Consider the following 13382-nt stretch of genomic DNA (forward strand, 5'->3'; position numbering starts at 1 on the left):
CCAGTTAATCATGGCACCGGCAGCAGGTATCAGCAGCAGCAGCGGCGGCAGCCATCAGCAGCAGCAGATTGGCTGCAGATAAATGCATGCAAATAAAGCTGATCAAGACACATTTTCTTCAGTTCCGTCTAGGTGCTGCTACTCGAACGTCTTTCCCACTGGGCAAAGCGCTCAAGATTTCCAACCCGCGTGCTCAAATATTCACTTGTTTATTTCATGTGTAAACCTATGCGATCCTACAATGCCAGGTTTTTCGTGATAACTGATGTTAAATTGAATAAATTAAATTTGTTTAACTTGAATGGCAATCGGTTTTTTATTTTTATAAATGTTTAAACATGTAGTCCTACAAAAAAAAACCACTGACCTAAACCTTTCTTAGTTCATTTGGCCTAGCCTTACATGACCCAACTCATTATTAAACCCTAAACCATACATTACCTAACTTGGCTAAACTGACAAAACCTAATTTATCTGAATTGCCCTAAAGAAAATTAGCTTAACTGAAACTGAACTTTCCGAGCCTATCTAAGTTGAAAGATCCCAAGCACGCGGTCGACGGTAGCTTGAATGAAAGACTGAGGTTATAAGGACATAACATTTTATCCATATAGTGTATTAATATTGTTCGCTGTAAATGTTATTAATTGAAACAAATTCCAAATTATGATCACAATTAAATATATTAGGTGAGCTCTTCCCTCAGTTTTACTATAATTTACAAGAAAGTTTTCAGTAATAAATCGACAAATCAGTTTGTGCCGCATCGTTGCAATTCCATGATGGTAAGTTCGAGATCCAGTCCATGATATCCAACAATCGCAATTCAATTGATCCACGCACAATATTTCCAATTATGAATCAACTGACTTGCAATTCAAACGACGCGCTTCAATTCCTCTTACGCTGGTGCAAGATTGTCAAAATTGCTTAATTTGCGTATAGACACGTGCCTCAGGTGAATCTGTAATTTTGCCTACAGGAATTCAAGGGGAGAGAATTTTCACACCGCGTGTACCTGCTTTATGGGACTAGAGCGCGCGTTTTCTTCAATCACGCATTCACGGATAAATAATTGATGAATGCTTGGTTACCTCAAATAACGTTAAACTAAATAACGACATGGACAAAGTCAGCAACATTATCATTGATATATCTTAAGAAGAGTTCCATTATAAATGAGGTTATTCTATACCCCGAGTCAGGATCGTGACCGTGGTCAGGCATGTGTTATTTACTATTGAGTGTCATTTGTTTCCGCAGGATATTAGTGATCGTCAATGGCTATTGTCGCTGCTGTTGTTTGCTGCTGCGATGAGTTCAGTCACAGCGGCCGCTTTAACACCCACTTCAGGTGAGATTAACCTCTGCAATTAGTTTGTGCTTAAAAACCGGACGCGAAAATAAATGAACTACATTACTGGCTATCAAAAAAAAAAACGCCAACCTCGTTAGGTTAGGGTTAGAGTTAGGGTTAGGTGTGTCTAAAAAATCAAATAAAAATTAATACAATGCCCCATTTCAGTGATGATGCTGTGCATCGGTAATATGCTGCTACCATTGATGCTCATATATAATAAACAATATTACAGGCACGTGCGATTCATCGCAGTTTCAATGCGACAACAAACGCTGCATCCGCGCGAGTTATAAGTGTGATGACGACAACGATTGCGGTGACGGCAGTGATGAACGAAATTGTAAGATATTAAAACTGAATTTTTGCCTATTCCTTACTGGTAGGAGGACTTTTCTCCATTACATAACGTGAACCGATTATTTGAGATTTTGCAACCTCAGTCATCAAAATTTCGGATTTTAGAAATCAATGCACGAGAAGGAACCTAATAGGTTCCACTGTATTTCTTGCATTTTTTTCATCAAACCTTTTGTTTCGCAATGAATACAAATTTCGATGCGACTCACGTTTTCTTTGTCGCCAATTGATGATTTGTTATTTATAAGAAATAAAATATGCATTAATACAATGCCCTATTTCAGTGATGATGCTGTGCATCGTTAATATGCTATCACCATTAACGCATAGATACAATAAACAATATTTCAGGCACGTGCGATTCATCGCAGTTTCAATGCGACAACAAACGCTGCATCCCCGCGCGTTATAAGTGTGATGGCGACAACGATTGCGGCGACATGAGTGATGAGCAGAACTGTAAGACCTGAATTCGAAATGTGACCAGAATCGTTTAACAATGTTAAATGTCCTTCTTTGCTTATAAAATCGAATCATTGATGCACAGATACATTAAACAATATTTCAGGCACGTGCGATTCATCGCGGTTTCGATGCAACAACAAACGCTGCATCCCCGCGCGTTATAGGTGTGATGGCAACAACGGTTGCGGTGACGGCAGTGATGAATATAATTGTGAGATATTAAAACTGACGTTTTACCCATTTCTTACACATAGGAGGACTTCTCTTCATTGAATAACATGAACCGATTATGTGAGATATTTGCAGCCTTCTTCAGTAATATTTCGGATTTTAGAAATCGCTACACGAGTAAGAACCTAAAAAGAGTTGACTCTATTTCTCGCCTTATATGCAAAATGGTCGCGGAGCATAAAATTAACTTTCGTCGAACCTTTTGTTACGTATTGATAAGAAATTTCGATGCTACTCACGTTTTATATACTGATTATTGATGATTTGTTGTTTATAAAATATCAAATAAATACTAATACAATGCCCTATTTCAGTGATGATGCTGTGCATCGTTAATATGCTATTCCCATTGATGCACAGATAAAATAATCAATATTTCAGGCACGTGCGATTCATCGCAGTTTCAATGCAACAACAAACGCTGCATCCCTGCGAGTTATAAGTGTGATGGCGACAACGATTGCGGCGACATGAGTGATGAATTCAACTGTATGCACGGTGAGGGCATTTATAATCTTTCAAGGTGAGCGCACCTGTATTAAATTTGCTGATAAGTGTACTGAAACATATTAAGTTTGAGTTACGTTTAATAGGGTAAACGTATCTAATCAGCGTGCACTTGCACGGAAAGTGAATGACTGATGATATGTGGGCGCAAGTTCACGTAGAGTGGATGACTGATATAATTTGTTTGCTAAACTATAGGAAGAGTGTGTGACTGAAAATATATGAGCCCAACTGTACCTGGGTTGTAAAAAAACTGCAGGTCGTCATCAACCACGTCACGCACATAAAATACTATAAACAATATTTCAGGCACGTGCAATTCATCGCAGTTTCAATGCAAAAACAAACGCTGCATCCGCGCGAGTTTTACGTGTGATGGCGACAACGATTGTGGTGACGGCAGTGATGAACGAAATTGTAAGATATTATAACCGAATTTTTGCCTATTCTTTACTGGTAAGAGGACTTTTCTCCATTGCATAACGTTAACCGATTATGTGAGATTTTTGCAATTCATTCTTTAAAACTTTCNATTTTAGAAATCGCTACACGAGTAAGAACCTAAATGGGCCCACTGTATTTCTCGCCTTGTATATAAAATGGTCGAGCAGCATAATGTTATTAAGTTACATCGAACCTTTCGTTTCGTCTTGAAAAAAAAATCGATGCGACTCACGTTTTCTATATTACCGATTGATTTTTTGCCAATAAAATATAAAATTAATACTAATACAGTGCACCATTTTAGTGATGATGCTATGCATCGTTAATATGCTTTTACTATTGATGCTGAGATTCAGTAAACATACTTCAGGCGTGTGTTATTCATCGCAGTTTCAATTCATCAACTTACGATGCATTGAAACTGCGTTTAAGAATAATGGTTACATAAACTTACTTAAGGAAAAATGTTAACATTATCCCTACACGTGAGAAATAGAACAAATAAATGTGATGATAATTTTGCCAGGTCGCTGTGCACCTTGGCAGTTCCAGTGTGCAAACGGACGCTGTGTGGGAGCGACGTTGGTGTGTGATGGCCACAACGATTGTCGGGACATGAGTGATGAGCAGAACTGTAAGACCTGAATTCGAAATGTGACCAGAATCGTTTAACAATGTTAAATGTCCTTCTTTGCTTATAAAATCGACAAACACCTTCATTGTTTTAGCCCTTCATTGGTTTCATGGTACTTTAGTTTCCAATAATGTAATTTGAATTGTATCATGTAGTTACTAGTTTATAATGGCATTTTGTTCGAAAATGTTGACCTTATTCTGCAAGGGTGCAGTGAACTGTATCCATTCGATAAAATATCGAATAAATACTAATATAATGCGTCATATCAGTGAAGACGCTGTGCATCGTTGATATGCTGCTATCATTGATGCACAGATACATTAAACAATATTTCAGGCACGTGCGATTCATCGCGGTTTCGATGCAACAACAAACGCTGCATCCGCGCGCGTTATACGTGTGATGGCGACAACGATTGTGGCGACATGAGTGATGAGCTCAACTGTATGCACGGTGAGCGTACTTATAATAATCCATGGTGAGCGCACCTGTATTAAATTTGATGATAAGTGTACTGAAACATATTAAGTTTACGTCACGTTTAATAGGGTAAACGTTCCTTCCTAATCAGGGCACACTTGTGCGTAGAGTGAATGACTGATGATATGTGAGCGCAAGTTCACGAAGAGTGGGTGACTGATATAATTTGTATGCTACACTATATAGGTAGAGTGGTGACTGATAAATATATGAGCACAACTGCATGTACGTGGGTTGTAAAAAAAACTGCAGGTAGTCATCAACCACGTCGCGCACGCAAAATACAATAAACAATATTTCAGGAACGTGCGATTCATCGCAGTTTCAATGCAACAACAAACGCTGCATCCGCGCGAGTTATACGTGTGATGGCGACAACGATTGTGGTGACGGCAGCGATGAAAAGAATTGTAAGATTTTAAAACAGAATTTTTACCCGTTCCTTACTCGTAGGAGGACTTCTTTCCATTGCAGAAGGTGAACCGATTATGTGAGATTTTTGCAATTCATTCTTTAAAACTTTCGGATTTTGGAAATCGATGCCCGAGGAGGATTAGGTTCCACTGTATTTCTCGCCTTGTATACGAACTGGCCCTNGGTTTCATGGTCCTTTAGTTTCCAATAATGTAATTTGAATTGTATTATGCAGTTTATAAAGGCATTTTATTCGAAAATGTTGACCATATTCTACAAGGGTTTGCGAACTATAATCAATCAATAAAATATCAAATAAAAACTAATACTATGCGCCATTTCAGTAATAATGCTGTGCATTGTTAATAAGCTATTACCATTGATGCACAGATGCAATAAACAATATTTCAGGCACGTGTGATGCATTGCAGTTTCAATGCAACAACAAACGCTGCATCCGCGCGCGTTATAAGTGTGATGGCGGCAACGATTGCGGAGACATGAGTGATGAAATCAACTGTATGCACGGTGAGGGCATTTATAATCTTTCAAGGTGAGCGCACCTGTATAAAATTTGCTGATAAGTGTACTGAAGAAGAAATATTGTCGCGTGGATAAGTTGCAGCGAAGTTTTTTTCAGTTTGTAGCCGTGGCCCCTGGTGTTAGTTCTTGTTTCAAATTCTAGTAATCCTTTGGGAACCTTGTATAAACCATGAGTATACTTGTATACTTCGATGAGGTCCCCACGCAGACGTAGATAACTGAGGCTTGGAAGCTTCATAATCTTTAGTCTTTCTTCATAGGACTTACCCTTCAAGCCTGGAATTTTCCTTGTTGCACGTATGCGAACATTCTTTATTAAATTTTTAAATCTCGGCGACCACACAAAGTTTCCAAGCTCTAAATTCGGGCGCACGACAGCAACAAACAACTGCTTCATCGCTTCTGCATCTAGGAACTCGTTTGAGTGTCTGATTAGTCCAAGAAGTTTGTTGGATATATTAGCCTGCGTTTCAATATGCTTAGAATATTTCAGCTGCTTGTCGACATAAACTCCGAGATCTTTTTACACACTAGACTTTTCAATCATTATTCTCTCGTTGCAACCATGTCTTCTCTTACTGTAATTTTGATGTTCATTAATTTGTTCTTCCCAAGGTGAAGTACTTTACACTTGTCAGCATTAAACCGTAGCTGCCAATTATCAGCCCAGCTAACTAAACTGTCTAGATCATCTTGTAATTGCGCTTTATTTGACGCATCCTTCACTGTATTATAAACTTTTGTGTCGTCGGCATATACATGGAGCACACGCTGGACACAACTTCTGGCAGATCGTTTATAAAAAAGCAACGAACAAAATTGGCCATAGAACGCATCCTTGTGGCACGCCACTGCGCACTGATGTCTATAATAATAATGATAGCGGTTTCAGCGTTTAATCTAATTCAATGAATCACTGCATACTGCTGCCGAGAACAATATTCAATATTATATTTTAAAAAAGTCTTTATAATGCAGATGTTGCTACAGCAATTGCATTTATTTGATTTCTCATGATTATTTCACTCGATACATACGTCAAAATACGAAAAAATACGGCAAAAGCTACAATAAACCTTTGCAATATAAGGCTGATACATTTTTCATTCTTCTACGGGCTAAGCCAGTGCCGTAAAAATAATCACGAATGAATGCCGCAACATCAATGCACTGCCATCAATCAGCAATATCTCAGCCTAAAATTTTAGTCTTTGTGTGTCATGTGGCACGACACTGAATCCATGACTGAATCATCCTTTTCTCGCGTTCACAAAATTCAATTCCAAAACCGTGATAGACATTGATCATTGATCGATGTATGTAAGAGTAATTTGCTCTATTGTGACATATTGAATATGTAGATTTAGAATATCACCTACGACTTTAGAAATTTATTGACGACTTTAGAATATATTTGACGACTTTTGAATATCAATGATGACTGAAGAATATATTTGACGACTTTAGAATATCAATGATGACTGAAGAATATATTTAACGACTTTAAAATATAATTGACGACTTTAGAATATATTTGACGACAATAGAATATCGTTGACGAGTTAAGAATATCATTGATGACTGGAGAATATCATTAATGACTCGAGAATATCACCGAAGCAATAGAATGCCATGGAAGAGTTAAGAATATAATTGTTGACTTTAGAATATATTTACGACTGTTAGTGTATCCGTTTATTTTTATCATCATGGCAGACTCGTGTCCTCGGAACTACTCGCGCGTGGGCCGCAAGTGTCTGCATGGCGTCGCCGTTGCGCGGTCCTGGCAAGATGCGGTCGTGGAGTGCAGGTCGCTTACGGGGCACCTCGCAACCTTCGACTCGGTCCATGAAATAACTTTCGTACTGAGACGTCTTGCCACTCACGGTGAGTCTTGATCATGAGTATTGTTCACCTATTTTGTATTGTATTATTCGCCTTACCGGTCACGGTGAGTCGTTGTCATGAGTTTTGTTCACCTATTTTGTATTGTATTATTCGCCTTACCGGTCACGGTGAGTCGTTGTCATGAGTTTTGTTCACCTATTTTGTATGGTATAATTCGCCTTGCCGGTCACGGTGAGTCGGTGTCATGAGTATTGTTCACCTATTTTATATTGTATTGTTCAATTTATTGTTCACTTGATTAGATCGGTTTTGGGATGAAGGAGTTCATACTGAAATTTGTGAAAGTTATTTGGCTTAAGCTGCAAGCTAGACGAAAAACTTCAATTGACACGAGATTATTAATGAAGACGTTGAAGCCTTTATTATTCTAGTTTTTGGTGGAGACTAATATGAATGCATGAAGTAGAAACGATGCATTAGTCAAATAACTAGTTATGCGGTATGAGGATTAGATGAACAGGTAAAAAATTAGATCAGTACTCACTGCAGTGAGTGACAGAGAGCGCATTTTCTCGACCGTCCGTGACGTGAAGTCACGAACGGACAGTCACGGACGGACGGACATGACGAGCACAAAAGAGCCTTTTTTCCATAAACGAGAATATGCGCTAAAAATAATAGTACGTAAGTGAAATCATTAAACTATAGCAAATAAGCTTTTTCCCTCTTATTTTATTGTTCGTACCTACGATTTAGTAAATAGCAGGGTTTATTAATTGTGCTCTTATTCATTGCAGAACCCTCAAGCTTCAATCTGACGTTCCCAGTATGGATAGGAATTTCAGCCTCACGCAACATCAGCGTATCAGACCGTCACACGCTGCACTGGCAATGGGTGTCTGGCAAGATTGAGCCTTATGTGAGTTACAGCAAATCTTATTATGTTATAAAGGAGGAATCATTCCGGAATTTCACTACAGTTCGTTAATATGCCTCGCAATGTTCTACTATGAAAGTGTGATTAGAAACCCAAACGTTGAAAATCCCAGTATAAATTTATTTCTACAATAACCGGGATTATACTTTTTAGATTATTTGTTCTCACCGATTTTCCTTGTGATAAATTGTTCTTTAATTCAATTCGGAGACAAGATCATGTTATCTGCCTCTGCTAATAGAAACGCGTTAATCCCAATAAGTAGTTGCAGCCCAACTCCAGCTATAAATGAATCCATATATAAATGGTTACATCATAAGTCTGCGAAAGAATATGCTAAGTCCATTCTTCTTCTTCTTCTTGGCCCATTGATAATCGTGCATAAATTTTCTGTAATGAGCAGCCATCACCGCTGCTGGAGAGCTTCCACGAGCTGCGTGAGCGATGCGGGTACCTCGCTTCGGCTACATCGGCCATCATCAGCCACACGCGCCACTGCGCCGAACTGAAGCACGCGCTCTGTGAGACAGCGCCTCTGTGAGACAAGGCCTCTGTGAGACAGCGCCTCTGTGAGAGAAAGCCTCTGTGAGACAGCGCCTCTGTGAGACAGCGCCTCTGTGAGAAGACAGCGCCTCTGTGAGACAGCGCCTCTGTGAGACAGCGCCTCTGTGAGACAGCGTCTCTGTGAAACAGCGCCTCTGTGAGACAGCGCCTCTGTGAGACAGCGCCTCTGTGAGACAGCGTCTCTGTGAGACAGCGCCTCTGTGAGGCTGTTTCCTGCAATATGATTTGGTTGTTGTATGTAGCCTTTATCTATCAACTATATACGCCTATGATTCAAGTAATGTAATATTTTGAATATAGTGATCGGCGAGCCACCCTGCAACGAAAAAGACTATTGATGGCGCTGAAACGGCCTCTGCAGGCAGGCCAATCTGAAAATAAAATTCATCTATCATCGAAAAAATTATTTGACTTTGAGATAGCATCATCATAGAAATGTTTTGTTTCTTCACGCTATGCATTATTTTTCACAATTATTATTACCTACAATGATGATTTCCCTTCCAGTTTTCGTTTTTTTCGACCCTCCAGACAGGGTAAATAGAAAAAATTCCTCACTAGAAGTGACAGTCATTGTTAATGTTAAGTCCCTTAGTTGAGTTGATCTCATAAATATGATTAAGCTGATCTAGATATATTATTAATACATGCTTGCCACATGCTGATGCTGTTCATCAAGCCAGAAAACGTCGAAAATATGTAAGGCTTAATTGTTTATCTTAATTTTTAACGTACTGGGATGAGAAATTTTGAAGTAAAATAAGAAACTTTGATCAAACTTACTTAGCCACTCGTTCTCGCATACGAATTTTGAGCCTTTTAGACATTCTGGATACTAATTTATGCGACAATATAATATACGCTCTGTCGACATCAACAAGGTTGACAGGTGGTTAAACTCAGTTGTGAGTTGCGGGTTCGAGACCCGGCTAGGTGAGGAAATTTTAGGAAATCTAGAATTGGTGACAAGCCGGCTATACCCTATCATCTGTTAATGATATTATCTCTTATTATACTCGCTAAAAATGCATAAAAACTACTTGATAAAAATTATATACCATTCATACTATCCCTACCGTCAATGCGCAATTGGCACCAACCGCTCACATCTTGCACGTTTGCAATCTTTTCTCGTATAGAATAAAATGCTATATCATGTTTATAGTGTGTAATTAATTCCATTTGATGACATCGGTTAGGAAAGTCCAAAAAAATCAAACTGACCATAGAAGCAGTTGCGAATTGTTCTGGCTTACCTACATCTCATACGTGCTCATCTTTACTTATTCATTGATGATTGAATAATTCATCAATCTCAAGTTTTCAAATAAAAGCACGTCTCTTGACCCATGTTGAGCGCTTTGTAGCATCCAGTGACGAAATAAAAGGCAAAAGGATTCAATTTTAAGCGGGATACAGAAGTAAAACCATAGTCTTTACTAATTTGTATTATTTTGCCACTTCATGATTCAGTTAAATTTTTGGTGCAGTGAGTAAAACACTCAGTAAGATACTGTGCAGTAAAACATACATATTATAGTAAAACTATGCTTCAACAATTTTAAAAAATTGCATTGAATTTGTTCTAAAGTCTATGCCATGGCGGACGACTCGAGGGCCGAGTTCATCCAAACTCATTGTTTACCCACAACATAACATATGTTACACAACCGGTGCTCAGTCAGGGCCCTCAGGGGGCTGCTGCAGCTGCAGCCGTGACGAACAAATTTAACTGTTAAATAAGTCAGGTAAACAATGCTCAGCATGCAATAACTTTACTCAGGTTCAGGACTTAGAGATAGAAGGGTCACACTTAAAAGCTGAAGGCGCTGAAGTAGCTGAAGACGCTGAAGTGCGGAACATGTGGCGAATAATAGATCGATCGAATGCCGCGGAGAATCGGTCGATTCCGTAATTTCAGAAGCAGACACTGCAATAGCATATCACCAATAATATATATAACACTGGTGTCAGAAGAAACGACACGTAAATCTTGAACCATAGCGTTTGAGGCAGATATACCAGTTCTCTGTTTAAACATGTTAAACGATTAATCACCTTTCATTTCAAGTGAAACCTGACGATCACTTCAGGTTTCACAGGTTCAACGCTGATATCTCAGAGATTTTTCAACCCAAAGAGTTCGGAGTGATGAAATAAGGTGAATCAAGTTTTGCGCTAAGCACTATTGGCGAGTGCTAAATGTTGTGGTCGAGTGCAGAGTTTTACTGATAGTGCTGTGTGGTGGTTTAAATTAAAATATGATTGATTGATTTCCGCCTTGTTTATATAAGATGCTTTTATAGTCGTAATATTCGACTGTTCAAACCAAGATAAGGCAATAAGTTTAATTGTATGAACATGAGTATAGTGCCGTTTTAAGCATATGTTATTCGTCAGATTTTTTAATTTTTTTGATTTGTAGAACACAAAAAGGGGATATGCGTAGTTTGAGTGCTTAATTTTTCAACATAGGATAATGAAAAACGTTACTTTACTTCTTGGCAAATTCGCGGAATTCGTTCAGCCGCGGCATTCCATCGATCAATCGTTCACCACCTCAGCGACTTCAGCGTCTTCGGCGTCTTCACTTTAAGTGTTACCCGAGATAGAAGCCACACTCCACAGTGAGTGGAGTGGACAGTCCACAGTCTATGCTGGAACACCATAATCCGCACCACGCGGCACCAGACATATCACTGGTGGGACCAGTGATATATATATACACAGATAATACACTGCATAGCAATGATAGCATAGAGATAATTAGCGCTGCTTGTCTTTAGCCAAAACATCAGGGTTTCAGCTGTGTTGAGCACCTTGTAGCATGATCACTAGCATCCAGTGACAAAATGAACAACAAAAGGATTTAATTCTGAACTGGATACAGTAGTAAAACCATAGTTTTTAGTTTTTACTACTTTGTTCTATCATGCAACTTCATTTTTCAGTTAAATTTCTGGTCCTGTACTGTAAGTAGGTAAAACATGTGAGGCTGTGACATACAGTAACATTACTATTTAGGTACTAACATACTGTGCGTGTGCAGTTTAATTACTGCAGTAAAACGTACAAGTGATACAACAAAATGAACAAATCATACATGATGTAATAAAACAATGGTTCAACAGCTAATTTATGAAATGGCATTGAATTTTTTTTAATCTATGCATCGTTGGCACTCCAAGAGTGAAGAGTCCAAGTATGAATGCGTTCAAGTCTTCAAGAACAGACTAGGTAGATAAAGCTATGGAAAAATATATGTTCAGAACTTCAGATTTGAAATGCCTGGCAGGCTGGCACCTTCTTGAACTCGGTTAAAAGTCTAGTTGCTACTTCAAACTATTGTCAGTCATGAAAACATCTGGTCAAATACAATTTTAGATCTTCTGTGAACAAGGCAAAAAAGGGAAAAGAATCAGCAACAGAGTCAGACCACATCAGGTTTATGCTTCAGCGCCGAGATCACTATGTTATCAGTTATGTTTAATATGTTATGTTATTGTTATGGCAATGGCTGCCTGGCACTGATGGTAGACAACCCAACTTCCCAACATCCCAAGGTCAGACAAACTCATTGCTTTCCCACAAAAATGACATTGAAAACATAACATAACGAGGGTGCCGGAAGGCAGTTGTGAGTGATCAACAAATTTAACTCTTGAATAAGCCATGCCATCAGCCATGTAGTCAATGCAGTGAGTGAATGCACAGCCTCAGGCCCTCAGCATGCAATAACTTTACTACCGTAAAATGGGGTAACTTTGACCACTTTTTTTATCCAAAATGATGAAATTTTTTTACTAGATAAGTTAAACTTAAATTGAAACATGCAAAATACAGGTCTATACTCTAGCTTTACTCACCATAAATTGCTGGCTCCTGACATTGACAAAATTTTTCTATGTCGAATCGTTTTTGAGTTTTGGGGGTTTTTGTTAAAAAAATGAAAAGTGGTCAAAGTTACCCCGCCGGTCAAAGTAACCCCATTTTACGGTACTCAGTCTAAGATATAGAAGCCATAGTCTATGCTTTAGCTGGAATGCCATAATCTGCACCAGACTCCAGCTCCAGCAGGCTTGGAATATATCTACTTGGTGAGCTGCAAGCCTGCAACTGGAATTTTTGAGCGGTGGTTTGGTGGTTTTATGGATTTGCAGCCATGATTTCATTTCTTTGAGCCATAAATTCCATATCATGCCATAAAGAGCCATTTACAAGCCACAATCTTGTTTATGAAGTCCTGTCCTGTGCATTGCACATGTTACAGTAATATTTGTCTTTACTTTAGTTGCAACTGAATACATGATAATGCAGTCTGAGCACTCTGACGTGACTGCAACTAGGCTATCCTGGCTATGCATGCAATCTTCAATAAAACGTTTTGGGTCAACTTGTTAGTTGTTACCATTACATTCTGTAGGATATTTTGGCAGGAGCGTTGAAGGACTGCAGATTACGGAACTTGAAAATTTCATGAAATGAAATTGTATTATTTTTAACCAAACAAAAGTACATGACATTTGAGCCTCAAGATTTCATACCATTGAATTTATATGATATTAGAGCCACAATATTTCAGAAAAAGTAGGACT

General features: G+C 38.7%; 1 protein-coding gene across 1 annotated transcript; it reads left to right on the top strand.

The window, feature by feature from the left end:
• The first annotated feature begins 341 nt into the window (after positions 1-341).
• LOC108670155 (very low-density lipoprotein receptor) lies at positions 342-8840 on the top strand. Its single transcript, XM_047880006.1, has 9 exons — positions 342-785; positions 1264-1354; positions 1593-1700; positions 2069-2176; positions 2286-2393; positions 2795-2911; positions 7155-7325; positions 8084-8205; positions 8627-8840. The coding sequence occupies exons 1-9, from the start codon at positions 780-782 to the stop codon at positions 8762-8764; spliced, it is 969 nt and encodes a 322-aa protein (XP_047735962.1). The 5' UTR covers positions 342-779; the 3' UTR covers positions 8765-8840.
• Positions 8841-13382: the final 4542 nt, after the last annotated feature.

The sequence above is a fragment of the Hyalella azteca genome, unplaced genomic scaffold (assembly GCF_000764305.2).
Source record: "Hyalella azteca isolate HAZT.00-mixed unplaced genomic scaffold, Hazt_2.0.2 contig50, whole genome shotgun sequence".
Taxonomy (NCBI): domain Eukaryota; kingdom Metazoa; phylum Arthropoda; class Malacostraca; order Amphipoda; family Hyalellidae; genus Hyalella; species Hyalella azteca.

Excerpts from the sequence above, each read along its gene's own strand:
- LOC108670155 (XM_047880006.1), top strand. Across the intron at positions 1,701-2,068 it reads CGGCAGTGATGAACGAAATT|GCACGTGCGATTCATCGCAG; the intron begins GTAAGATATTAA and ends ACAATATTTCAG. Across the intron at positions 2,394-2,794 it reads CGGCAGTGATGAATATAATT|GCACGTGCGATTCATCGCAG; the intron begins GTGAGATATTAA and ends TCAATATTTCAG.